Raw genomic sequence first — 27,597 nt, forward strand, 5'->3', positions numbered from 1 at the left:
TTCTTGCTTAGTAAAACTCAAAATCATACTGATCCCAAACTTTTTAACTAATACCCTACAGTTAAAAAGTTTGGGGTCAGTATGATTTTGAGTAAGAAATGTATAGTATGTAGTAAGCATTGCCATAATTGGAACAGGCTGCAACAATCATTTAGGGCAAAATTAGTCCAAAATACTTCAAAAAATCCTCTGAACATTGTATGCAATCTGGGCACCTTTCACATACTGTACTATTTTAAACGTAAACCTAATATTGAATACTATATAGAAAAGACAGTATGCAGAATTAAGTTTTTTCTGGGATATTAATCATTTAACGCATTTTTGTCCCTAAAGAAGCAAACATTATACTTCTGGAACCGTTGCATATTTTGTCTTATGTACAAGTCAAGTCAAGTCACCTCACCTCTATTTATATAGCACTTTATACAATACAGATTGTTTCTAAGCAGTTTTACAGTGAAAACAGGAAAATGATTCAATGATGCAAAAAGAAAATAGTGTCATTGTTCAGCTAAAGTAAGTCAACTGCACTAACAGTGCTGCTTATAACAGTCTCCATGCTGTTTTAAATCTCACAGAACTCTTCATGACTACTTAAGTGGTGCTCCATTCTCTGACTATCAGAACAGCATGTACTTCGACCGCTTCCTCCAATGGAAAATGCTGGAAAGGTTGGTTACACGCTTTATCTCCCTTTCCTCTGTCTTTTACCTTTTTAATCTACTTAAAAGTTGTGTATTTCATTCTTTTAGTTTGCTGGAGTAAGTTCTTTGCCCTGCTTAAACTAGACATCCTGCTTTTGTTTCATTTGGCTAAATCATATTCAGCTGTTATGGCAGTACAGACACTAATCCGTTTAAATTATTTGTTAGTGTAATTGTTAACAGCTCAACACATGAAAGCAAACAGTCATGTTTTGGGTCATGAAACGTTCAAGTTACTTTGCAGTGTCCAAGCCTATGCTAGGTATAAACTGTTTTGAACAACTTTACATTTAAGTGGCCCTTAAAAAAAGTTATGAACAATTGGTCACACTTTAGATTAGGGTCCAATTCTCTCTATTAATTAACTATTAATTATGATTTTTGCCTCAATAAACTCCTAATTCCTGCTTATTAATAGTTAGGTACTAGTGAAGTTAAGGTATTGGGTAGGATTAAGGATGTAGAATGTGGTCATGCAGAACAAGGCATTAATATGTGCTTTATAAGAACTAATAAACGTCCAATATCCTATTAATATGCATGCTAATAAGCAACTAATTAATAGTAAGAACTGGACCCTAAATTAAAGTGTTACCAAAAAGTGTTCCTTCCCATTTTTTATTTTTTTTTCCTGCAAACGCAATTCTGTGAAGGCTTTTTTTCATAGATGAGGTGGAAAATGTGTTTCTTATTGACTGTTTTATAATTGTAATGTTGTGTATAACTTGTAATGTAGCTTGTGCTCCACCTAGCTTTGTTAATGGATCTGAATGTTAAAATGTCAGGTTCCTGTCTGCACTGATTTAATATCAGATTTTGTGGTTTCGTTTCCAGACAGTCTATCACAAAAGACACATTTCGGCAGTATAGAGTTCTGGGGAAAGGAGGCTTTGGAGAGGTAAGGGTATTGTAAAAAGTGATGACCTGCACTGTGTGTACTGAATATTCCCTCAGTTGCTCTGTATAAAAAACTAGCGAGCTGCCTACATTAGATCAGTGTTTCGCAACCTTTTTCTTTTTCTTCTTTTTTTTGCCACGGCAATTTTGATAAGTAAATAATCCCACGACACACCACTAAGCACTAAAATATAACAACATTGCATAAAAATGCATTACTTTAAATGCCATATTAAAACTGAATATAATATTAAAAGTAGTAGTCACAATTAAAGTGAAAATTGAGTTTAAGTCAAGTAGGTACACAATAAGGTCATATAGGTAGCTATGATGTTGTTGTAGGATAATAATACAACAAATTTACCTGTTGTCCCTGTCAGGTGGAAAACTCGTATTTTTTAAACACTGTGTTGTCAAAGTTGGCATTGTGGCTTTATATATGGTCAATAATAAATATAAAATAAAATAAAATAAAAAATATAGAAATACGAGGTTTCCACCCAACAGCAACAGTATATTCTTATTTGTAGCATTTATTTTTATGTATTGTTTGGAATTTGATCATTTTCCATGGTACACCTAACAACCTGTCGCAGCACAGTGGTTGGGAAACACTGACCTAGACAGTAATTTTGGGCATTACAAGTGTGCTCAGCAAAGGCAGTTTCGAAATATCAAAATAATACATCATACTGCCTTTTGTGATGTCTAATTTTGGCCAAACAGCAAAGCAGTGCATGTATCCTCATCATAGGTAGTCCCAGAATAGTTGAGGATTGCATCATTGTAATCCACTCAATAACCAAAATTGTTGATTCAGTTGTTGCTATCACCTTAGCCACATGCAAACATCAAACTCTTTTGGAATCTGTTTTGAGTCAAGTCTGCTGTCTAACTCTCATAAAGAGCATTATTTGCTGCCTATGAAGAGGTGCAGTCAAATTAGTGACATTTCGACAAAAAAAAAAAACATTTCTATTGTCAATAGTGTAATGTCTCAGGTTACGACTGTAACCTTTGTTCCCTGAAAACAGGGAGAGAGGACAGGCGTTACAGATGTCTGAAATCACTATCAAATCACGGCAATCACATTGACTGACGACAGCCGCTAACTTCATTAACGTGCAACCCGGAAGTATAAAAGGGCGCCTTGCAAACATGACAATCACCTTTCGTCTGAAGGGACTGTTTGGCAGGCTTGCCCCGCAGTGTCTCGTTCCCTGTTCTCAGGGAACAAAGGTTACAGTTGTAACCTGAGACTTTCCCTTTTGAAAGGGAACTCGCACTGCGTAGATTGACGCATTGGGGAACGATATACCCACACCGCCATTCTAAGGGGAGTGCGTGCCCATTGGCTGTGACAACTGTCAGAACCAGCAAAATTCTAATGAAATGCCAGAACCGCTCACCCTCAGGCCATATTGGGCTGTCAGTGACAGCATTCCCTATGGTCATAGCCCAAGCTATACGTTTCACAGGAAAACCTCCATAAAATGTGTTTAATGAAAGGCCTACCTGGGTCTGCTCAAGGGCCTAGGACCACAGCTTCAAATTAGAAGGGGTCCATTCTAGGGAATGTGGCTAGGGAACCCGAAGGAGTGCCAGCCAATCACTATTCAGGGGAACATACTCACCCGAAATGCCACCTGGAAGGCCTGAGCTTACATTGGACATTTCAGTGTGGCCAACTTCCTGTCTGTCCGAAGACAGAGCCTCTGGACACTTGCCTCTAGATAAGGCATCCAGCCCGAGGGACTGCGAAGCTGACAGTGAACCACTCGGCCCGGATCTAAGGGACGGGATATCCAGGAGAGCATGACTCAGAATAGCGCTTACAACCTTTGCCAGCGAGGGGAGTTTCTCTGCTCGATCCACAGATCTACCCAGCGCTTGTGTTTCAAAGCACTGAGGAGGCCTGAAAAGGCCTAAGGACTGATCTATCTGGGAGGCCTCACAAGAGGCCTACGACCGTCTGACCAGACTCAGGTGGCCGAGTACTCATAATGACCCTCAGTGAGGGGAGCACATGGCCTGCCTGGTAGGCAAACCAGGCTGTAGGCTAAAACAGATATTCCGAGAGAGGGTACCAGTAGCAGAAAGTGAACATTTTAATCGTGCTAGGGCGCAAGCTCGCCTTAAAAAGCTGCCTGCTAAGGCCAGCTGAACTGATAGCCAGCGCCCACTAGCTGCCAGAACCCAGTATCGCTGGGAATCGCTGAGGCCTACTACCTGATAACCAGTAGGCTGGCTACCTAGAGCCCATACCTGGGAACTCTCCTTCAGGGAGGCCTGGTGAGGCCTACTACCTGATAGCCAGTCAGGCTAGCTGTCCAGTTGCCCATATGTGGGAACTCACCTTCAGGGAGGCCTGGAGAGGCCTACTACCTGATAGCAAGCTAGAAACTGGTTGCTATGAACCCCGATTCCGGATGTCAGTCCCAGAGTGGCCTGCTAAGGCCAGCTGCCCAGTCCTGGGGCAAAGTCTCGGAGCGGTCTGTTAAGGCCGGCTGCCCGAAAGTTTTCTTAGGTAAGAAACTGACTGCCATGGACCAGTAAGGTTGGCGACTGCTTCATGGTAAATTGATAAGGCAAACTGCCTGATAGTGGTCTTACTAGCTGGCAAAAACTACCCACGCTGTTGGGGGTTTGCCTTCTGGGAGGCCTAAATGGCCAACCATACAGTGGCAAATCTTATTTGCCTGATCATGATCGGGGCTCGCCTCCAGAGAGGCCCACTGAAGCCAATTGTCTGATTGGCCAGTGAATTTAACAGCCAAGCACCCTATCTGCTGGCTGTGTACCCCGTCACTCGAAAACTCATGAGAGGCCTACTCGGCCTGAGGCACGCCAGTGCTGTCAGCCAACTACCCATACTGCTGGTGATTCGCTTTCAGGGAGGCCTGGTAGGGGCCTACTAGCTCATAGCAAGTCTATTGTGCTATGAACACAACACCGTTGGGAACCATACTAGTTCCCCTAGTTCCTGTCATCTAGGAATGCTAAAACAGCCTAAACTCACATAGTGAAAGGCCAGAGGCAGAAATGCTTCAGCAGACCGCCTCCACTATCCCTAGTGAGGGCCAGCCTATAAGCATAGATCTACCTGAGGCTCGGAGGAGCAACAGCCTCAAGGGAAAGATTTATCCTATGAGAGGCTGCAAAAACCGCTAAGCCTGTATGAAAAACCCAAACAGAGCTCAAGGGAGCGATGTACTCAGGAAAATGTCAGACGGCCCCGTGGGCCGGACATAAGATCTATCTGAAGCTCTGTCTCTAGAAAGAAATCGATATACTCTCTAATAATTATTTTTATTATTATTTAAGAAAGGAAGCGAACTACTCCACCCTGCGGTGGCTAATAGCCTGAGGGCTAAAACAGATGTATTTAGACAATAAACCAAGCGGCAGTATTCAACGTTTCCATTCTTTTTTTAAATGACGTTCTGCCACTTTAAATGACGTTCTGCTAACATTCCAGTTGAAATGAGCGGCAGCCTCAAAATGCTCTCATAATGAGATGAAGCCTAGCTGTTAACATAGTTTACATCTAGAATGAGCGGTGGCACACCCCGTGACACAAAAAGGGAAGGCCATCACATACTCACACATGAAGCCCATATAACTTCTCTCTATCGTTCTAGCCACGTAACAGGGGGACTTCAGGGCCCTAATAATACCATACTTTACCTTATACCAGTGACATGACCCCATAACTCTACACAGGGAACGATGGTCTGTACACCTGCAGCGTGCGAAGTGCAGACTCACCACACAGTTTTCTATGAACCTGGGGTCTACCACCATTACATGCCTGAAAGAGGCACTCTCACTAACCAAGCCAAGGCGGGCCATCAGAATATCGTATTCCGCTCATCATGGGCCCGGCCTCAGTCTCTCCGTGGCCACCATCACCGCCATCGACCAGCCGATCGTGGCAGCAGTTTGCTTAGTGGCCCGGAGAGCAAGATCCGTGGTGCGACGCAGCTCAGCAACCGCCTCAGGGGATATCCCTGCCCCCTGTTTGAGATCCCCCTGCAGATCGGCCTGGTACGTCTGCAACACCGCCATGGTATGTAGGGCAGCACTGGCCTGACCCGTGTATGCTCTGCCATTCAAACGCGATGTTCCTCTTTAAAGGTTTGGATGGCAGGGTTGGAGCTCTCAGTGTCGATGCCCCGCTCAGACGCGAGATAGTTCGCAAATGTCTCGTCGATGGGCGGCATTGACACATACCTATGTTCTCCCATCTTCTCAACATCAGCGAAACTAGCCCGCTGATGTCGGTGGATATGGAAAGAATATGGGTTCTTCCATGCCCTCTCGATCTCAGTATGAAGATCGGGAAGGAATGGAAGGCTCACTTGAGCTGGTGGTTTATGGCCGGGGAGAAACCTATCGTCAAGCCTACCGTGAGCGATCTCTCCCCGAACGCGATCCATAACATCCACCAGTTCAGCATACAACGGGCAGAGTGGCTGAGAGGGTTCAGAATCTGATTGTCATCAGCCATCTCCTGCTGATCCTGAAGAGCACCCGCTGCTGGACTAAGAGGAGGAGAGAAATCTTCCACCTGCAGCTCACCCTCGTCAGCTGCCGAATCGTCTGAGAGGGTTATTCCCCTCTCAAGACAATCGGCGAGCTCCATCTGGGAACCCCATGATGCGCGTCGCCGCTCTGCCTCAGCACGAGCGGGACCCGAACCACAAGGCCCAGACGCTGAACCCTCTTCACTCGAGAAGAGGGTTGCACGTTAATGAAGTCAGCAGCTGTCGCCGGTCAATGTGATTGCCGTGATTTGATAGTGATTTCAGACACCTGTCACGCCTGAGGCGTTCCCCAATGCGTTAATTGACGCAGTGCGAGTTCCCTTTCGAAAGGGAACAATTTATAAAGTCACTTTCAAGTTAAGATGCTGTCTTGTAATGGTGCAGTGACGTTTAACATTGCTACGTCTGCGAAATTTCACGAGCAAAATCCAGTAATTTCAATAGGAATCTGTGTGAGCAGAAGTTTCTTGTGAAGGTGAATAAGTTACCTATACACAGATATCACTCGTGTTCAAGTTGGTCATCCGATTTCACCGCTTTGACCAACAAAAGCTTCTTGGTTTTAAAGTGAATTGTGTGAACTGTGCACACTATTGACAATGGACAACTCACAATTTTCTTGCCCGCCAAACCTTGTGACCCAACCTTAAGGCAACATGTAACTTCTCGTGTGTGTGTGTGTGTGTGTGTATATATATATATATATATATATATATATATATATATATGTGGTGATAATATATGTACATCCCTGCCCAGGTGTGTGCGTGTCAGGTGAGAGCCACAGGTAAAATGTATGCTTGTAAAAAGCTTGAGAAGAAAAGGATAAAGAAGAGAAAGGGGGAGGCCATGGCTCTAAATGAGAAACAGATTCTGGAGAAGGTCAACAGCAGGTTTGTGGTAAGTGGATTCATTCATTTATTCTGTTCTTTCATCTCTTTTCCTCTCTTTACTCTGGTCATGTTTACACCTGGTTTAAACATCCATCTTGGGTGATCCAGTCACAAGTGGCCAGGCAGTAAAGCCTCAAATCTTTATTCCTCAGTACATTTCTGTCTCTGTCCAATATTTTGTCCAATAAAGGCTTGCTAACAGCTTGTATACTTTTAAAAGGGGGAAAGAATGTATTTTTGAGAATCGGCATCCTCTTTTCTTTGACTCTCAGGTTAGTTTAGCGTACGCGTATGAGACCAAAGATGCCCTGTGTCTGGTGCTGACCATAATGAACGGTGGTGATCTGAAATTTCACATCTATAACATGGGAACCCCGGGCTTCGAGAAGGAGCGCGTGCAGTTCTATGGGGCCGAGATCTGCTGTGGTCTAGAACACCTGCACAGAGAGTCTATCGTCTACAGGTGGGCAGGAACCAACGTGTGACCATCCTCAAATGCACCCATCCTCATAAAATAATAATGAAATTCTATGGTTGAGACATTTTTATCTTGCTTTCTTTCATTCTAGGGATTTAAAACCAGAGAATATACTTTTAGATGATAATGGTAAGTCAAGAAGATCAGTTTTTCATTCAAATGAGCTAAATATGACATTGCATTAAACTGAATTTGGTCTAGGGATGTACTGGGATTTGGTCTAGGGATGTACCGATACTGGCTGAAACTGGCTTTCATCTAAATAACCAAGTTTATTTATTTTTTATCAGTTCACACAAAAGCTCGAACTAAACATGATTTTATTATAAAAGACAGAAAAAAAGAGAAAAAAAAAAGAGTATGCATACAAAAATGTTTAGCAGCATTTGTAACAGGTTTATTTAAATATTTATTTATTTATTTATGGATAAATACCATCATTTATTTTATTGATTTTGAGGACTAAATTTGACATAATAATACATCTTTAATTAAAACCCCCAATGTCAAAATATATAAATAAATAACATTATATATAAATATAAAGCATATATAAATAAATTGAATATTCAGTCAGTGAAAGTGTAATAAATTGTTAAATGGGACAATAAATTAATTTTACATTAACTTGTTTTTTTCTGGTTTGTTTGCTACTACTCCCTCTCTATCCCTACAGGTCATATCCGGATCTCAGACCTGGGGCTGGCCATTAAAGTGCCTGATGGAGAACAGATCCGTGGTCGAGTGGGGACTGTCGGCTACATGGGTAATGATCTTTTTACCTGTATTGATTTAAGCAAAATTGCATTTTGCACAGCATTTATAAATGAATCATAACTTTTTTTTGTAATGTTTTTTTATTTTTTATCAAATTAACGAGTATTAAATGTATTGATTTACAGTACCATTCAAATAATACTTTTTTTTTTACTTATGGCAAGGATGCATTGAATTTGTCAAAAGTGACAGTAACTACAACTACAAAATATTTATATTTCAAATAAATTCTGTACTTTTGAACTTTCTATTCATCGAAGAATCCTTAAAAAAAGTATCATGGTTTTAACGCTAAAATATTAAGCAGCACAAGCAGATTAACAGCATATTATAATGATTTCTGAAGAATCATGATAATAATTAATGCAAATTATTTTATGTTGTAATACAATTTCACAATATTACTGTTTTTACTGTGAACTTAAGAGACTTCTTTCAAAAACATGAAAAAAACTTACAGACCCCAAAATTCTGAATGCTAGTGTAAATACCAACTATAATCAAAAGGCTGAAAAATATCAGGTTTTGTTTTTAGCTACACCACTCAGTCCTTCTAGATATCTGTTCATGGCAATATTAAGCATTGAAATGTTATTTATTGATTGATGAACTGAATATGTTTTGATGGACAGCTCCAGAGGTGATCAATAATGAGCGCTATAGCATGAGTCCAGACTGGTGGGGGTTGGGTTGCCTGATCTACGAGATGACAGCTGGCCGATCGCCTTTCCGTGCTCGCAAAGAGCGAGTGAAGAGGGAAGAAGTGGAGAAGAGGGTGCAGGAGGAGGAAGAGGAGTACAGCGACAAGTTTTCAGAAGACACCAAAGCCATCTGCAGGATGGTGAGGCCACACATATACATACACACAAAGAATGAAGTTTCTATGCTGGTCAAAATCCAAGATGACACAGTCGAGTACAACTAAGAGCTTGTATCCAAAGCTACATTATCTCCTCAGTCAAACACGCCATAGAAGCTGATTAAGAGTCCATTGATTGAGCGCACAAAACTGGTCAAATCGAGTCCATTCTGTACTTTTGGCTCTTTTTTCTGGCTGCTATTGCATGTTTTCGGCTGGGGAAGAAGCTGATAATGAGCTCTCTGAGAACAGCTCAGTTCAGTATTGTTTAATACTCTAAATGTATTGTAAAGAACCTCAGCTGTCTTTTATTAGAGCTGTGTCATGCGACTGGCTTTCTGTTAATCTTAAAGGGACAGTTCACCCAAAAAACTAAAATATGTAATTTACTCATCCTTACGTTGCTTTAATCCAGATTTTACAAAATATATTTTTAGGGATTTGAAAGTTAGCAAGTACCCTTAAGATGTTTCTATATATTATACATTCACCAAATTTGATAAAAGTATCACACTTATTATACTCGTATAATTTAAATGTTTTTGGTTGTTTTTTTGCATGAAAGTATACACTACAATTCATACTGTATACTTCTATTCAGCAAGGATGCATTAATTTGATCAAAAGTGACAATAAAGACATTTGTAATGTTAAAATGATTTCTATTTCAAATAAATGCTGTTCTTCTGAACTTTCTATTCATCAAAGGATCCTGGAAAAAAGTATCACAGTTTCCACAAAGACATTAAGCAACTGTTTTCAACATTAATAATAATAAGAAATGTTTCTTAAGCATCAAATCACCATATTAAAATAATTTTTGAAAGATCATGTGACACTAAAGACTGGAGTAATGATGGCAAAAATCACAGGAATAAATTACATTTGAAAGTATATTAAATATGAAAATATATATTTTATATTGCAATATTATTTCACAATATTGCTGTTTTTACTATCAAATAAATGCAGCCTTGGTGAGCGAAAGAATCTTCTTTCAAAAACATGTAAAAAATCTTACAGACCCTAACATTTTGAACGGTAGTGTAGCTGCTTTTAAAAGGACATCCCTCAAAAATGGATCATTATATTTTAGGGCTGTACTCAACCAAAGAAAATCTTGGTCGACTGAAGTCCTGAAATTTTCGACTAAAAATCGACTAAAATCGACTAAAAATGACGTTAGAAAAAAAAAAAACGTTAAATTAATTAGATGCGCACTGTGCGCAGTACTTGGTAGCCTTGTTGTCCGCCTAAATGAATTATAAATAAACATAAACAACTAGTAGGCTATTTGCAGTATATTAAATCGTTTTTGACCTAATTATTTTGCACTGAAATGAGTCTGACACTTGAGTCTGTCAGCTCTGACAGCGCTGCATCACGTGCACCTGCGCAATATCATAGCTTATGATTTCCGAAAATAGTACTATGTTGTCAACTAGTGATATCATCACAAGAACTGTTGAGGAATATGCAACATAATTTAGACAATTATTTTTGTCATATGTTATAATAATAAGTTATAACTGTCAGACACTATCATTTCACCGTGCATGTCCTCGCACTGAGCGAGGCTGAACATGAGCTCAGCTTCGCAGCTGAGACACGAATAGACTATTAACTTAAAGCTTTTACTCTTAATAAACACAAAAAGCACGTCCACTTTAATAAAAAAAGAATATTTATTAAACAAACCAGATCAAGAGCAGAAACGAAATAAAGTGCATAACTGAAAAATAAAGCATCCTATGCTCAAAACTAACACAACCAACAGCACAGCGCAATTGCACATTAGGCTCCAAATAAAAAATAAAAAAGTTAGGTTATCACACTAAAACATTGAAATATGCAAATTCTGATATGTTCATATAGCCTACTCAAAACAGACAGGGCAAGCTAACGCAGACAAGTGAGCTTACCACTTTTAGATGATATGTCATGTTTTTCGTCAAGCTGTGGAAAACTGTTGCTTGCAAACTTTGCATTCGACCTTTTTCCTGTTATCAATTTTAACAAAATGCTGCCACACTGTCGATTTCTTTGTTGTTGACATGTTAGAAGAGGACTGACTATTAAACGCTCTCACAATTAAATAAATAATATTCAGCATCAAACCTTCTAGTTATCGCTCGACGCTCTCTCTTGGGTTGGGCTAATCCAAAAAAGGTGAAAACAAGGGGGTTGTTCTGAAGACAGACTGTTACAGTGAAATAAGGGTACTCTGAAAACACCCCCATTAGCAGTTAGTGCTTTCCACCTGATGAAATGAGCGCGCCTCAGCGCGGCAAAACTGATGAAATAAACGCGGCAAAATATCGACCAATCAGAATTTTGGTCGAACCAGAACGTATCGACCAATTAATCGACTAATCGACTGGGACAGTACAGCCCTATTATATTTGTGAGTCCTTGGCAAAAAAAGAAGAAGCTTGAAATCTTCTGTTAAACGTACAGTATGGAATTTTTCGCCACTAGGGGTCGCTAACCTCTTTACAATAACAAAGGCGTAGTTTGATGACGCAACACATGCTAAGAATTATGGATGTTGTCGTCAACGTCAAGCCGGCCGATCTAATAATGTTTATGGATGACTGAATACATCGATGCTTTTATCATGACTGTGATATGAAGCAGTTCGGGATTGCTAAGAGACAGCTATCAGCTCCACACGTGACGCGAGTCCCGCGGATATAAAAGGAATACGGACATTTCATTCTACCGAACTACACGCAGAATCACTACTCACAGGTCAGTTTATTAGACAAATTAAACTTGTGAGGTAACGCAGCGCTGTTTCACCTGGTCTAACATTACACTAGCACACTAAACTGCATTTGAATGTGTTGAAAAGTATGTGTTAGTTTGTCTGTATGAGACTAGCAGTAAGCTAGATCAACATTAGAATAACATACAGATCATATTTTAACATTTTATCATTGTTGAACTATATAACATTGATTAGTTTTATGTAAATGTGCTCACCTGTTTAATAAAGTACATGTAGGAGCGGTCGAAGTTGGACGTGGAGCTCTTGTTTATATACTGTCTATGGGAGCTCTCGGCATCTCGAAAACACCGCGCTGATATTGATTCTCGTTTTAGTTCTCCTTTTTTATCCAAAGTCTGCTTGCCATGGTCCGTAATGTTTGAACGAAACAACAACAGCGTGCAAATAGACATTGCGAACTCCACAGTTGTCTGCATCTGTCGCTTTGGTTAATCAGAGGGCTCTGCTCATAGCTCTGGTTACCATGGCAGTACGAGCGGAAACCATAGGCGGAAACCAGGGACAACGCGGATATGACGCCATTGACTGCGACAAAACGGAAATAAAGAAACGTGCCGTGTCTAAAAATTAAATGAAAATTTCTCCTGGTTTGAAAGTTGTTGGAAACAGTCGGGATAATGTAAGTACACAAAAAAATAAAATATAACGTAGATATAGTGATTTTTGCTAATTTTAAAGCAAAAAAGTTACATATTGTGCCTTTAACTGACTGTGACCCAACTAAAGTTTTTTGAAGCTAAGGCCCTCATCTGATTTGAGACTTTTGGTCTTCATGCAAAACATACTTGCATTACTTAATAATAGCTAGTGAATCGAGTGGAGAATGACATGAAGATAAGTGAATGATTACAATTTTCAATTTTAATTTGAAATTCTGTGTTGCGTGCGTCATGCAAATGGCCTCCACATCTTAGCTCACAAAGTTCCCAGCCTAACTCGTTCCTGTGTGTGGTTTTGTGATGTCTGGTTTGTGATTGCTGACCCTAGTTTTAGGATGTTTGCCCCGTTTAAATGTCTTAATTTGGCACACAAGCTCTTTTTCCTAGTGTTTCGAAGCCATTGACCAGCTTGGCCTCTTACATTCCACTCTTGAAGAATGTACAAACCTGTGTTCCTAATGTCTGTCTGGCTGCTCTCCTCTCCTTGTCCCACAGCTGTTAGCCAAAGATCCCAAGCAGAGGCTCGGCTGCCAGGCGGATGAAGGTACTGGAGTCAAAGCCCACCCGTTCTTTAAGAACATCAACTTCAAGAGGCTGGAGGCCGGCATTCTGGAACCTTCCTTTGTGCCTGATGTGAGTTCCTGTTCTCATTAAATTGATGTTAACACTGTAAAACCTGACAAATGAAATAATAGTCATACAAACTTAGATAAAGTTGGCTTACCTTTTTATTTTATTTTATTGAGTATCACATTTGATGCATCAGTCTTTAATGGCTCATATAGCAAGAATATAGGAGGGTATGGAGCTCATTCTCAGGTAAAAACACATCAGTTTTATTCAGAAGCTCAGACTGACCAAAAATGAAATTTAGTGCAGTTGCTCATATTTATATGGCCAAAATGTAAAATGAAATTCTGATAGCTTGTGATGTAAATCAGTGAGATTATTGTAGACTACTATAAAATGCATATAAATATCAGTTGTCACTCTGTATCGCTCAATAATATGTCTTAGTATGGTGGTATTAAAATGCCTTGTTTTATGATTAAAGCTCTGGGCAAAACATATGATGCAATGCAATATAATGACGTTCAACATGAGATGTTCAAATAAACCTTCCTCAAAATCCTGATGTATCATATTTGATACTCACATTTTAACATGATTTTTCTAAAAAAATGATGCATCTATAATAAAGTAAACCAATCAAATGTTCACCTTGAAACATTACCAACACTATTAAAGTTATTCTTACATTTACATTTAAAAATCAGTAAAGATTTCACAGCAGAAAGACACGTGAACCACAACTTGAAGAGGGGGAGGTGTTTTTACAATTATTCTACAAGGATTTTTACTTACAAAAAAGTATAAGCTATCAATCAGATAACAGGTTTTTAAAGAAGGTTAATGTTGAACATTTCAAGGCTTTGGAAATTTGCATAGGGTTGAATTCTCTCATTACTCTGTTTTTCACTTTTGTTTCTCTTCTTTGCTTATTTCATAGCCCAGGGCGGTCTACTGTAAAGATGTTCTGGACATCGAGCAGTTCTCCACCGTTAAGGGTGTCAACCTGGACCAAACAGACAATGATTTCTACTCCAAGTTTGCCACTGGCAGTGTCTCCATCCCATGGCAAAATGAGGTATAAAGCTGTGCTAAAATCTTTTGCCAACGTAATGCCATATGGCAAAATAACGATAATGAATCATTCAACCTGGCATCATCTTTAACATTCCATTTGGCACAGTAATGAACAAGAAAAAAATTAAAAGGTTGCTGACCCCTAGGTGTATAGCAGGTGTTAATAGTGTATAGCTGTTAATAATGTATATTAGCATGACTGTAAGGCTGTATTTGACCAATCAGCATCCAGAACTATAATTGTCCTTTCTGTAAGGATATTAGAAATAAGGATGATTTGACCACCTTATCATCATTTCTCTCTTTTTGTTTATCTGTATCTGTCTGTCTGTCTCTTGCTATTTTGTCTGCTTTCTGTCCTGCAGATGATCGAGACAGAGTGCTTCAGCGACCTTAATGTATTCGGGCCTCAGGGGACACGGCCCCCTGACCTGGATTGGAACCAGCCTCCTGAGCCTCCTCGGCGTAGCCTGCTGGACAGGATCTTTAGGAGACATGTGAGGATCCCCTCCACCTCCACCACAGAGGAACACCCCAGAGAACACAATAGTTAACTACAGACCAGGTCAAACACCCCATCAGGACACCACACGCTCACACACGTAGAGCAGAACAGCAAGGATCAGACTGAAGCATTGTACCCAGGGGCCAAAAATAACTTTGCCATATTATTTTAGAAAATGTAATTGGGGGGGGGTAAAGTTTCAAAAATTTACTTATTTGATTAATGACCTAGAAAGAGTGAAGTTTTTTTATGTTTCTTTTTCATTATACAGTACATTAAAATGTTTCTTTGTGGTATTTTTTTCTAAATCCTAAAAGTTTCTTTTTATTTCCAGGTTTAAATTAGATTTTTGATTCTCATATTTTCAGTTATTTTTCAAATTTCACTTTATTTCATACTGGCCATAAAGATGCATTTCGCACACACATATATAGACAATATTTAATGAGACAATATCAACATTGTAATATTTAGCTGTTAAACTGCTAACACTAACATTTTATTTTGTTGTTTTACTGTGAGAAATACATTACAAGCACTACACAAAAAGTTTGGGATCATTAAGTGTCTGATTGATTTTTAATTAAGTCTATTTTTGCATTCTGCATATATTATTACAATTCAAAGGAACAGTGTTCCATTTTACAATTTAAATTGTCATTTATTCCTGTAATGGCAAAGCTGAATTACTCCAGACTTCTTTTGTTACATTATAAATGTCTTTACTGTCACTTTTGATCAATTTAATGTGACCTTTCTGAATGGAAGTATTAATTTCTTTAAAAATTGCTGACCCCAAACTTTTGAATGGTAGTGTAAGTGTTTTGTAAATAAACTACAAAATAACTAGGCATCCTAGATAATCACCTTTTATGGAAAGCAATGCATTAAGTTACTTTTGTATTGTATTTTCTTGCCCAAGATGCAAGTGATTCTCAAAACAACAGTTACACATGCCGAGATCTATGTTGTGAGGCAATACCCACATTCTGATATTTTGCCTACAAATAAACAAGCACAACTGAACTGAACTAAAACACACTCGTTTATTTTCATTCAACACCCATTTCTGGAGGAAAATGGAAAAGAAAGAGTTTTTCAATTGATTTAGGAAAAAAAAAACTACACTGTAAAAAATTATTGTTGGTTTAACTTAAAAACTAAGTTACCTGGTTGCCTTACAATTTTGAGTTAATTGAAATTAAAAAATTTAGTTAATACAACAAAGAGATTGGTTTAATAAATAGAAACTCAAAATATTATGTTATCTGAACCACATTAATTATCTAAGTTGATTTGACAAAAGTTGTGATAACAAAATCATGTCAAAATCAATCAAATCATAACAAATCATGAAAATAATTTTTTTACAGTGTAGTAATGTGCATTACCCCCCAACACTGCTGGTGAGTGTTAATTTTGGACCCTGATTGTACATGTCTATATGTGAGAGAGAATTTATAAATCATAACTAACATGAATTATTTTTCTGTCATTTTCTCTCATCCTTCAGCATCCAGAGGTGACCATCGCTCAAAGCCGGGTCTCGTCTTCCAGTGTCAACTCTGTTGACTCCATGTCACACTCTGCCCCCTAGTGGACAGATCGCTGCGGGACTGCAGGGGACAAAAGCGAGTGAGCGATAAAGAGAGGAAAGAATAAGAGTGAGGAACTCCTCCTGCCCTTTAAAGACCAGTCGACAGAGCGTGGAAGAGTCCGTTTTCCTTGCCTTGGCCCACACTATCCATCCACGGCCCCCGCCAGGAGACAAAATAAAACTCCTGTTTAAAGACCTTTATTTATCCGTTTTGTGACAGAAAGGAGAACATTTATTCCTTCACCTCACGCTCCCTCAGGATTGCTGGAACATTAAAGAGCCACTGACAATGACAGAATATTAACTCATATTATTCAGGGGATTTTATTGACAAAGAGAGGCCTCCACAGGGAATGGGAAGGGGGCTTTTTAATTTTTCTTTTGCAAAGGAAAGCTAATATAGTGAACTTAAGAGACTTACGCACACACTCACAAACACACGCACACTCTCGTTTCCTCCTCCATCCCTCTCGTTCTGCCTACCCACCCCTTATATCTTTCCATCTACATGTAACACCTCCAACCTCAACCCTCTCAGGCCAAAGATAGAGCTTATTACAGGAAGACACGCATTTGAGTAACGTTGCCATGTTTCGCTGCAGAGAGTGATGAAAGGCCTAAAAGCACAAGGAAATAGGAGCTCATTGGAGCTGTATATTCTTTCCTTCCCGTGTCATCTGTAAATTTTGTGATATCACTGAAAAACAAACTCAATTTGGCAGCTTCCGCCTATTCCAGTCCACTCTAAAATCTCATCTGCTCCATTCGCCGGACACTACATGGTCTGCAAACATAAGCTAAAAGTTCCTTTGTGCATAAAGACCATTGACTGTAGTGAAAGGCGGAGCCATCTCAGTGGGCGTGGTCTTTGGGTAGGTAGCCAATCACAGCACAACAAATCAGTCAGGGAGTTCTTCTCATTTCATCGCATTATTCATAAGTGGCTCATTTACCCGATTTGCAGAAAATAGATGATAATACTTCAGCTTTTCAGAGGCAATTTGGCATTGAATCAGAGGATATTGCTGGACTCTTTAATCTGAGCTACTGTGAGATTTTGCTGATGTGAAAAAGTTTCAAAATTTGTATCACGGCAGCTCCAAGAGGAGATAGAATTGACCACACAGTCAAGCATTTTCACTTTTTAGGACAACAAAACAGCTTTTTTTCCCAGATTCGGTGTGTTAATATGCCTTCATTTAATCACATTTCAACCACTAATAGACTGAAACTGGCACCACTTCACTTCAGCCTTTATACACACACACACACACACACACACACACACACACACACACACACAGTACAGGAAGTTTCATACCTCAGCAGCTGTTTTCTCATATTTATGCAGTTTCCAATCAGATGCCAACTGGTAGAAAGACATTTCATTCATCTTCCCTAACTGTAAATGTACTCATTTAAAGTGTCCAGGATTTCAGTTGTATAGACATCATGGGAATCCAGAACACACAGCCCTAAAAATACTTTTATATCCCGTGCATAGAGAATACATGATAGTTTTGGAGTGTTCAAATGTTTCTTTAAAAAAAATGGATAATTTACAAGTAACCAAACGGAGCGACTCAAGAAGTAATAGAATATGAATCTCAACCTCATAATCTTGCATTTACAATACCATTCCAAGGTTTTTTTTTACGCCTCAAAGTTCAATAGAGAATCTCAAGACAAATCAAGTGTATTAAAATGATGACTTGAAGCTGTTTCATGAGTACGTATGCTAAGTGCCATGTAATTTCCAATCATTAAACTGATGTGTGTTTACCAAATTATGCATCAGTTATGCCATTAATTTACAGTGCTAGAAATTCCCTCTGAAGGGTTTAAAGCGAAAAAGTGTATACTTAGTGTAGGTTCTAACATTTCAAACTTGTCATCTGAAGTGTGTGTAATAACTGGTTATTGCACCGTATTATGACGTTACATAAATTGCACTGCACACTGCATGGTCAATCAACTATTCATCGAGTGGGACCAATGTGTCTGTTAAAAGGTTAATGGTTTAGGGGTCGGATCTCTGTGTATACTAGTGCCATGCTGTTGTTCTCTGTGGTGAGACTTTAAACGCCACATACTTGTGATGATTCATGGTCACTTTCAGGTGAAATTTAGAAAAGATTCATGTTAATGCATATCTCCTATTTAAAAAAATGTGTGGCCAATCTTGACAGTTTTTTAGGAAGTACTTTATTTACCATTACAGGGAATATTCTTCACTTTTGCCACTTTGTTGCGCATCTAAATTGGGGAATCTTCTAACCACAGTTGGTTAATTGCTATAAAACTTGATTAACTTGATGCTCTGGAATCTGAGAGTCGTGTTACTGATTTTACAGTGAATTTGAAGCAGATTTTCCCCCCCAAGTATGCATTGATAAACATTAAGTGTTTCTAGCACTCTATATCATGAATAGGGACTTGATCTAAACTGATATTAACTGCTATATCGGCAAGTAAATGTTGATTTGGTCTATGGAAACAAAAAGGAAAGGTTTGCAACTTTTTTTTTCATTTAAACAAAAGGGTTGTAAATTGAAGGCCTGGTGGTTTAAACTTCAAACTTATTGGTTTATAATTCAACAGTATGCTCTGAACTTTTCCCAGACTAAGAGTTAATGCTTTGCTTATGTATACTTCCTGTATGTCCTCCATACGTACAACAATGTGATGAATGAACTGGTGGTGACATATGTAATTGCTGCATAAAAGGGAACTTTGCCTTTAAAACAATGACCAAACTAGGGAACTGAAGTGATATTTATTTGGCAAGTGAAAACTGAAGTTAGAGAAGACAAGGTTTTGAGGACATGGCTTCTTTTGGATTAATTTTTTGTATAGGTCATACAAAAGAAATACTGGAGATAGAAAACCCCAATGAAGTGCCTCCTTTTTAGTAGTCTAGTCCAGGTTAGTGCTCATGATACGGTTTGCACTTTGTCACTTCAGTCATTCACACAATGTAAACATGCACACGCACAAACACACATACACACACACACACACACACACACACACACGTTTTAAAGAGAGGTGTTGTACTACGCTGACTGCATGTGAAGCCAAACCTGAGAGTCCTTCTGAATAAAACCTGTGCTGGCCTGAACATAACTGTGTAGTTCTTTTAGAAATGTGAATGTGTTTGTATTAATATGATAACATACGTGATTATCATGAGCGATAAATAAACGTAAAACTTTGAATAATAAATGGCAAGGAAAACTGAATTATTTTGGTTTAAATGGTTTTACTTTTTTTAAAAAGACTGTCAATTTAACCTTTTAGATTAATGAGATTATAGACAAATTACATTTAATGATTGTAATTAATTTATATAATTAATAGAAATATTGATAAAATATAAGTAATTTGTAAAAAAGGGTTACACTTTATTTTAAGGTGTCATTGTTACAATGTAATTATACATACACTACCAGTCAAAAGTTTTAGATCGGTAAGATTTTTAATGTTTTTAAAAGAAGTATCTTCTGCTCACCAAAGCTGCATTTATTTGATTAAAAAAAAAAACAGTCATATTGTGAAATATTATTACAATTTAAAACAGCTGTTTTCTATGTGAATATACAGTAAAGTGTAATTTTTTCCTGTGATCAAAGCTGAATTTTCAGCATCATTACTCCAGTCTTCAGTGTCACATGATCCTTCAGAAATCATTCTAATATGATGATTTGATGCTCAAGAAACATTTATGATTATTATCAATGTTGAAAACAGTTTTTTACATTTTTATTTCATGATGCTATGATGAATAGAAAGTTCAAAAGAACAGCATTTATCTGAAATCTAAAGCTTTTATAACATTAAACACTACCGTTCAAAAGTTTGGGGTCAGTAAGAATTTTTATTTTATTTTTGGGGGAAAGAAATAAAATAAATCAATACTTTTATTCATCAGGGATGAGTTAAACTGATCAAAAGTTACAGTGAAGACATTTATAATGTTAGAAAATATTCTATTTTAAATAAATGCTGTTCTTTTGAACTTTCTATTCATCAAAGAATTTTGAAAAAAAAAATTATACAACTGTTTTCAACATTGAAAATAATAATGAATTTTTCTTGAGCATCAAATCATCATATTAGAATGATTTCTGAAGGATCATGTGACACTGAAGACTGGAGTAATGATGCTGAAAATTCAGCTTTCATCTGAGGAATAAATTACATTTTAAAATATATTAAAATAGAAAACAGTCATTTTAAATTGTCATAATATTTCACAATATTACTGGTTTTTTTATTGTTTTTTATCAAATAAATGCAACCTTGGTGAGCAGAAGAGACTTATTTTAAAAACATAAAAAATCTTACTGATCTAAAACTTTTGACCAGTAGTGTATAAGTACTGAGTAATAATAATTAACAGCATGTACTTACTATAGGGTTAGGGTAGGATTAGGATTTGGTTGAGGGTTAGTTGCATGTTATAATTTACTATAATTACTATGGTAAGTACATGTTGGACACTGTAAAATAAAGTGTTATCAAAAAAAGTCATATCATGTAATTAATTCAATTAAAGTTTGTAATCCATTGACAGCTATGGTTTGCACCTGTTCCAGCATCATTTCAACAGTCCATGGCTGTTCCGCACCTCCTGATTAGAAGTTTGTCTGATAAAGGCTCTAAAGGCTTAAAGTATAAATTGCTCTGAGGGACACAAGGTTGTGGGTTAAGGTGCTTTCACTCATATAGACACTTTTACCCCACAATATATTGCTTCAATGTTCTTGAACAAGTTGATTTTACGTCAAACTGAAAACCACAAGTCATTAAACAAATATTTTCATAGAACTAGGAAAGTTTCCATTGCCATTGAGTCCAAGGCTGCCAGATCGGCCTTTTATTGTTGTCAGTGATTGAGAATTGATTCGTTGCAGCTTTGATATGGGTTTGTGTAGCACAGCGTGTAATAAGATGTAACCTGGATTTGCAGAATACACCCCAGCTTACATCTCTATTATCGAAAGCTATAATTAGTCACATTAAAAGTACACACTAGTTGTCACCCAGGTTTAACTTCGGAAAAGCCACTAATTAGGCCTACCTTCTTTTTTGGGGGGGATGCCACCAAGTGATGATGTCATTTTACTTGACCCCTTGGAGTTAGGATGATGATGACTTTGAACATTTTTGGCTGATGATTTGTCATTATAAACTTGACCTCCTGAATTAATGCTGTAATGGAACCAGGACTCAGGAGAGCAAGTCGTGTGTGAAATTTTGAGAGTTTCCGGCTTATCATGCTAAAATATATCTGTAGATAGGTAACATTGTTTGTTGTGTCTTGAAAAAGACAGATAACATAAGTGTACAAACCAGTGTTCTGTGTGGGTAGTCTTCAGGCACTGGCCGTTATCTGTAACAACATGTTTATAGTGGTAACAGATAGGCCGTCGTGTTCAATGCACATCCTTGACACACAGGGTCACAGGGTTGCTTTGAGTGATGGTGCTGTTTTATCTGCGAGGTGACGAGAACGCGGCCTTGTCTGACGGGGCTATAAAGAGACTGAAGCAGGCAGCTGTTCCTCAGATTTCACTTCTAACTCACCGTGCCCACATTTCAAGTGTAGTCATTCATTCATCGGTTAAGAAAATTTTATAATGTTGCCTGCAACGGTCAAACTGTGTGCTGGCATTTCCTACAGGCACGTGAGAAACATGACAGGTAAGAAGCTGTTTCATGTATCCAGGTTTTCTGAAATATTTTTATAACATGCTAGTATTATTAAAGTTTATATATATATATTGTCTTTTTCTTTCACAATCAGGTTTGAGGAGGAATGCAATGATTGCAATTCATCATGAGCTGAAAAAGCTTTCTGGACCTGGACCTGGTGCTTGGATTAACAACGTCCGAAGAAGGAGCTCTCTTCTCGGTAAGATAACTTCCTCACAATCCTCACAACTTCCAACATTTATATTACAGAAATATGGATGCTGTAGACTCCAATAGCTAATATTAGCCAACTAAATGCTTAAAATTATTTACTCAGTTATTGTCCTGTTTAACTGTCTGTTCAATATATAATTTAAGCAATATTACAGGAGCAGTGTGCTGTTGTTTTGAATATTAGTGAGTGTGGTATTGCTTTTGTACAAAAGATATATAAACAAAAAGTTATTGGTGAGTAACTTTCAATTTAGACAGCATTTGCAGCTATTTATCTATTTTTGCTTCAATCACTAAAATAGTTATGAACAAAGCCACAGCAGAATTGTGCATAATGGTATTGTTTTAAATGAATCAGCATTTTGATTGTGTGAATGATTCAATTACTTACTCATAAAGACAATCACTTGTTTTGTTCTTGAACAAATTAGTGTATTTTAATTAATTGGTTTAGTGAATATAAAGACACAAAGACAGCATCTGAAATCGCATACTCCCCTATATAGTACAGTAGGTGAAAAAAAGTGTACCCGGATGACCTAATACTTCTGGCAAGGTTATGAAGTGTTTATCTGATGGACACTTTACTATCCCATGGCATGAGGCCACGCCAGAGTAGATGTGAATTGCAAACTCAATGGATGTCAAAGGTCACATGACAATGACAACATGGTGGATGTACAATACTATGTCTGGATTTCATTCATACTACAACCTAAGAATGTAATTTTTTTAATGATGAAGTAAGTTCTTTATAAAATGTTGTACCTACTCAGGTGAATTCAAGTAAATTGGTACACTTCTTGCTTTTGAGATGACTGGGAAACAGTGTCCCAATTTACTTAAATTCACCCCTATGCGATTTCGGACACAGTTACTCACTTGTTTTGTTCCCGAGTGAATGATTAAATGACGACACGATAATGAGTCTCTGCATCACAATATTACGACTTCCCATATAGTTAGGCGAAAAACAGTATTTGACAGTATGAGTCATGTGTTCGAATTAGACCTACTAGGCCTACTGCCAACAGGATTCCGAAATGCACAAGTGATGGACTCTTACTATCAGTTAGTCACTTATTTGATTCCTAAATAATTCAGTGTTTTTGAGTGAATGATTCAGTAACGTATAAAGACCATAGACAGTCACTTATTGCCACCTACTGGCATAACAATGTAATTTGCAGAAGGGGTGAATCAAATTCACAGAAATGCACATTTTCTTCATAAATCTAGTGTGTATTTGTTGTTTCTGTACGGAGATGATCATGTTTATGTGTGTGTTTCTTTGCACAGGTAGTCGGATTGCAGAAGAGACGTACAGTGAAGCTGAGCAGTGCTATGTGCAGCAGGGACAGGAAGCTCTGCAGAAGTCTATCAGCATCCTCAGTGACCAGGACGGCTGGCAAACTGAGATTGAGACTGTAATAATAATAATAATCATATTTCATCATTCATTCTGATGAGGCCATGTATAAATGCCTTTTATGCATGCATATTTTATTATACAGTTTTATACAGCTCTTTGGTGCCCAAGGCCTTTAGAGCTGCAAACCTTTTATTTTTTTGCTCACATATACTGTAATAATAATAATTAAAACTTTGTTTTTTTTATGTGGGTTTTTCTCTCTCAGCTCAATGGAGATAAGGTGATGAGTAAAGTATTACCAGACATTGGGAAGATTTTTAAGTTGGAAGTGATGCTTGAACAGCAAACAGATGACCTTTATGAGGAGCTGGTGAATAACATGGAACAAATGGGGGAGTGGAACCCCAATGTCAAACAAGTCAAGGTGGGTAGAAATAGATCTACTGACTGCCAGATTCCTATGCTGTGTGCATTTTAGTCACTGCACTTTTGAAGGACTGCCTATCTTCTCATATCTTACTCAAAAGCCTCCATCACAGTGTAACAAAACATACAGCCACTGTTGCTTAGAGATATTTGGTATTCAATATAGTTTTGGTCCCTCTCAGATTCTTCAGAAGATCGGTCAGGATACTATGATCACACATGAGGTTTCAGGTGAAACACCTGGAAATGTGGTCGGCCCACGAGATTTTGTAAGTGTCCGCTGTGCCAAGCGCAGGGGATCTACATGCTTCCTGGCCGGAATGTCCACTCAGCACCCTGGAATGCCTGAGAAGAAAGGATTTGTAAGGTAAGTGAAAATTTGAACCACTCCCCCCACTCCCCACCCAAAAATAAAAATACAAACCTCTTGCAATGTATTAAATTCATTCTTATTTTCGAAGGGCTGAGAATGGACCCACCTGTATTGTGATGCGACCAAGTGCAGATGATCCCAATAAGACAAAGTTTACCTGGTTGCTCAGTTTAGACCTTAAGGTAAGTCAATTGCCCTCTCAGTTAAAAGGTGAAGTGAAGTATGCAATTTCTTGGATAGCCTACTTTCTCTTATTCCAGATTAATATGTAGGCCTATAAGTAAACCATTACTAGGCTGATTCCCCTGAAAGGTTGCACTGTTGGTGCAATCAAAACATTGCTCTGTTTTTGATTCAGCCAATAGCATGAGTTTGAGGCGGCACTATCTCTTTCCCAACCAATAGGGGGAGTTTTCAGGAAACTTGTTAGAAAATTAAAGTTATTTTTTCAGTTTTATTTGGTGTTTCTAGTGGCTTTAAAAATGACACAGTTTACCTTTGAAGCAGCTGTAAATTTGAATGATAGTTGATAGTTAATGCTTTAAATGGTCTTTAATAAGGAAGATCTACAAAAGTAAAGTCACTCTCAATGTAGTATCATACTATGCTTCCAAATAAGCTTAATAAGTGTTCTAATGTATGGTTTGTCCCTGTTCTCCAGGGATGGATCCCGAAAACTGTCATCAACCGGGTACTTTCGCAAACCCAGGTGGATTTCGCAAATCACCTCAGGCACAGAATGGCATCCAGTGGTAGTGTGGAAGCAGCCATTGCCTGCTGATGTCCACACTTATACCCTAAAAACATAGATGTCACAACAAAGGCAGATTCTTTTCAGGGTCAAGCTCCTCCCACCCAAAGCTGTTACACCCATTCCAGCCTACTCTTGTGGGCCTAAACATTTCACACAGATACAGAAGTTAAATTGTCCATCAAAGCGATATGCTGCTCTTTGTTCAAGCCACACAATTTCAAATGTTTTCACGTTGCATGCACAGAACTATAATAACTAAAACATTTATGCTGTAGGTTAGTGGGACATTGTAATTGAGGTTTAGAAAGTTTCGATTTCAACCTGGTAAACTCAGTTGACTTCCTCTGTCACCTCCATTTTGTGGCTTTAACTTCCTTTTATTCACTCATATACTTCTGCAGAACACCACTGACTATCAATTTATGGGTTTATTAGTTCATGTTTTATCATTGTTTGTGTAAAAAAAGTATTTATTTTAAGTTAATATTATTATTGCTTCACCCTGGAAAAGGATGTCTGCTAAACGAATATTTAATAAATCTATTAAAACGACAAACTACAATATCAGTCTTTTTGTTCACGGTTGTATCACAAGAGGAGCAGAAATTATGACTGAAGACTCATTTTGCAGACTGAGTAAGGAAATACAGGAAATAGCTTCATCAACATACTTTGGCAAGCCACTCAGCCAGTTACATAAACAACATTTTGAGTCAGTTATGCCCATTAGCGTCTCAGCGATGTTCAAGCAAATTGCCCCCGGAAAGGGAATGTGACTCGTATTAAAGCCAGAATATTCAGTCCATAAAAATGTCTTGTCGTCTGGACTGAATTAGCATGAGCTTGCCAAAGCAAGGAGGTGTTTGGTCATTCACATGTGTTTTAGGAACTTCTCGGCTCCTTGAAGGTCTGCTTGAGCCAACATTGCACAAAGCAGGAAATGAGGTCAACACTGATGTCCTGGCCAAAGGCAGGCCACATTTGCCTCTCTAATGTTTTTCATTTTTTCCAATGCAGTTGGCCATTTCTGAGTATATTGAATCAATTTCAAAGCAAAAGTTGTGTAAATGACCTCTCTGCATTCACGGTGTTGGGAGATTTCTGAAAGACACATGTTGAATATGTTGTTTATATGCCTATGTGGTGTTTTAATATGCTTTGAGAAAAACTATGTACAAATTCATAAGTCAACACCATTGCTGATTATTTTCTGATTAAAACTGCAGTGAACCAAAGACAGTCTGAAAAACGGGGTTTGAAATCGCTGGTGTTTCTGACATCACAAACTACCATGTAACCAATCACATCACCGTGTGATCATCAACGAGTGGAGTGAGTGGAGGTGGGGCTAATTTGCATATTCATAGAAGCATGTATGCTAAATGAGGCAATGGGTGTAGAGTTACATTCAAGCTATTTTAAGGCATGAAGAAATTTTTTCAAAGAAAAACAAATGCTTAAATATGTAATTTTGGTGATCAAAGATGAGTTTAAAGGAGAACTCCGGTCAATTTTAACATTGAGCTCATTTTTTTGTAAATTTGGAGTGTTGTCAATACAGAGAACAACGACAAAAATCGGTGTTGCCTACACCGTGTTATCCTCTTTTTAAAATTTGCACCCTGTTGACTTCAATGGGGCAAGTTTTAAACCTGCTTTTAGCCTCTTAACATCCTTGATGTGTCATTACAAGTGCCCAGCCATGTTAGATGATTCCTTCAGAGTGAACACGGGTGAATCTACTGCAGTAGATGCGAAAGATATGAATAAAATTGATGTTATTTCAGCCAGCGCTCATACCTGTATTTACATCCTGTTTTCGGTCGAAGTCCACAGTAATCGATTGTCGAGTTCACGCGCATATGTTTAGTTACCTATGATCACGCGCGTGAACTCGACAATCGATTACTGTGGACTTCGACCGAAAACAGGATGTAAATACAGGTATGAGCGCTGGCCGAATTATTATCATTTTTATTCATATCTTTCGGATCTACTGCAGTAGATTCACCCGTGTTCACTCTGAAGGAATCACTCACATTGGCTGTGCACTTGTAATGACACATCAAGGATGTTAAGAGGCTAAAACCAGGTTTAAAACTTGCCCCATTGAAGTCAACAGGGTGCAAATTTTTAAAAGAGGATAACACGGTGTAGGCAACACCGATTTTTGTCGTTGTTCTCTGTATTGACAGCACTCCAAATTTACAAAATAATGAGCTCAATGTTAAAATTGACCGGAGTTCTCCTTTAAAGGGATACAATTATTGACAGGGGACTTTAAATTAGTACGTTATTATTAGTATTTGTTATCCAGGTGTGATCAGAACACTTTTGGTTCCACCAACACCCTTATGATCTTAGACAAGATTGTACATACAAGC

General features: G+C 38.2%; 2 protein-coding genes across 4 annotated transcripts in view; both read left to right on the forward strand.

Moving 5' to 3' along the window:
• grk5l (G protein-coupled receptor kinase 5 like) overlaps positions 1-18,144 on the forward strand; it is a 64,805-nt gene extending 46,661 nt beyond the window's left edge. The window contains exons 6-16 of one of the 3 annotated variants that reach the window (XM_084087433.1): positions 582-674; positions 1,542-1,605; positions 6,911-7,051; positions 7,317-7,507; positions 7,614-7,651; positions 8,199-8,288; positions 8,932-9,140; positions 13,104-13,241; positions 14,119-14,256; positions 14,621-14,820; positions 16,274-18,144. In XM_084087433.1, the coding sequence (XP_083943559.1) occupies positions 582-674; positions 1,542-1,605; positions 6,911-7,051; positions 7,317-7,507; positions 7,614-7,651; positions 8,199-8,288; positions 8,932-9,140; positions 13,104-13,241; positions 14,119-14,256; positions 14,621-14,809 (1,291 nt within the window). In that variant the 3' untranslated portion in view covers positions 14,810-14,820; positions 16,274-18,144. The remainder of the gene's footprint in view (positions 1-581; positions 675-1,541; positions 1,606-6,910; positions 7,052-7,316; positions 7,508-7,613; positions 7,652-8,198; positions 8,289-8,931; positions 9,141-13,103; positions 13,242-14,118; positions 14,257-14,620; positions 14,821-16,273) is intronic. The other 2 variants (XM_084087432.1, XM_084087434.1) reach the window with 2 other exon arrangements.
• Positions 18,145-21,905: 3,761 nt separating this feature from the next.
• Positions 21,906-25,769, forward strand: star (steroidogenic acute regulatory protein). The gene is made up of 7 exons (XM_084086741.1): positions 21,906-22,063; positions 22,167-22,274; positions 23,588-23,715; positions 23,926-24,084; positions 24,269-24,453; positions 24,548-24,641; positions 25,121-25,769. Exons 1-7 carry the CDS (start codon positions 22,000-22,002, stop codon positions 25,238-25,240), a joined length of 858 nt encoding a protein of 285 aa, XP_083942867.1. The 5' UTR covers positions 21,906-21,999; the 3' UTR covers positions 25,241-25,769.
• Positions 25,770-27,597: the final 1,828 nt, after the last annotated feature.

The sequence above is a fragment of the Abramis brama genome (genome assembly GCF_963993115.1).
Source record: "Abramis brama genome assembly, chromosome: 16".
NCBI lineage: Eukaryota > Metazoa > Chordata > Actinopteri > Cypriniformes > Leuciscidae > Abramis > Abramis brama.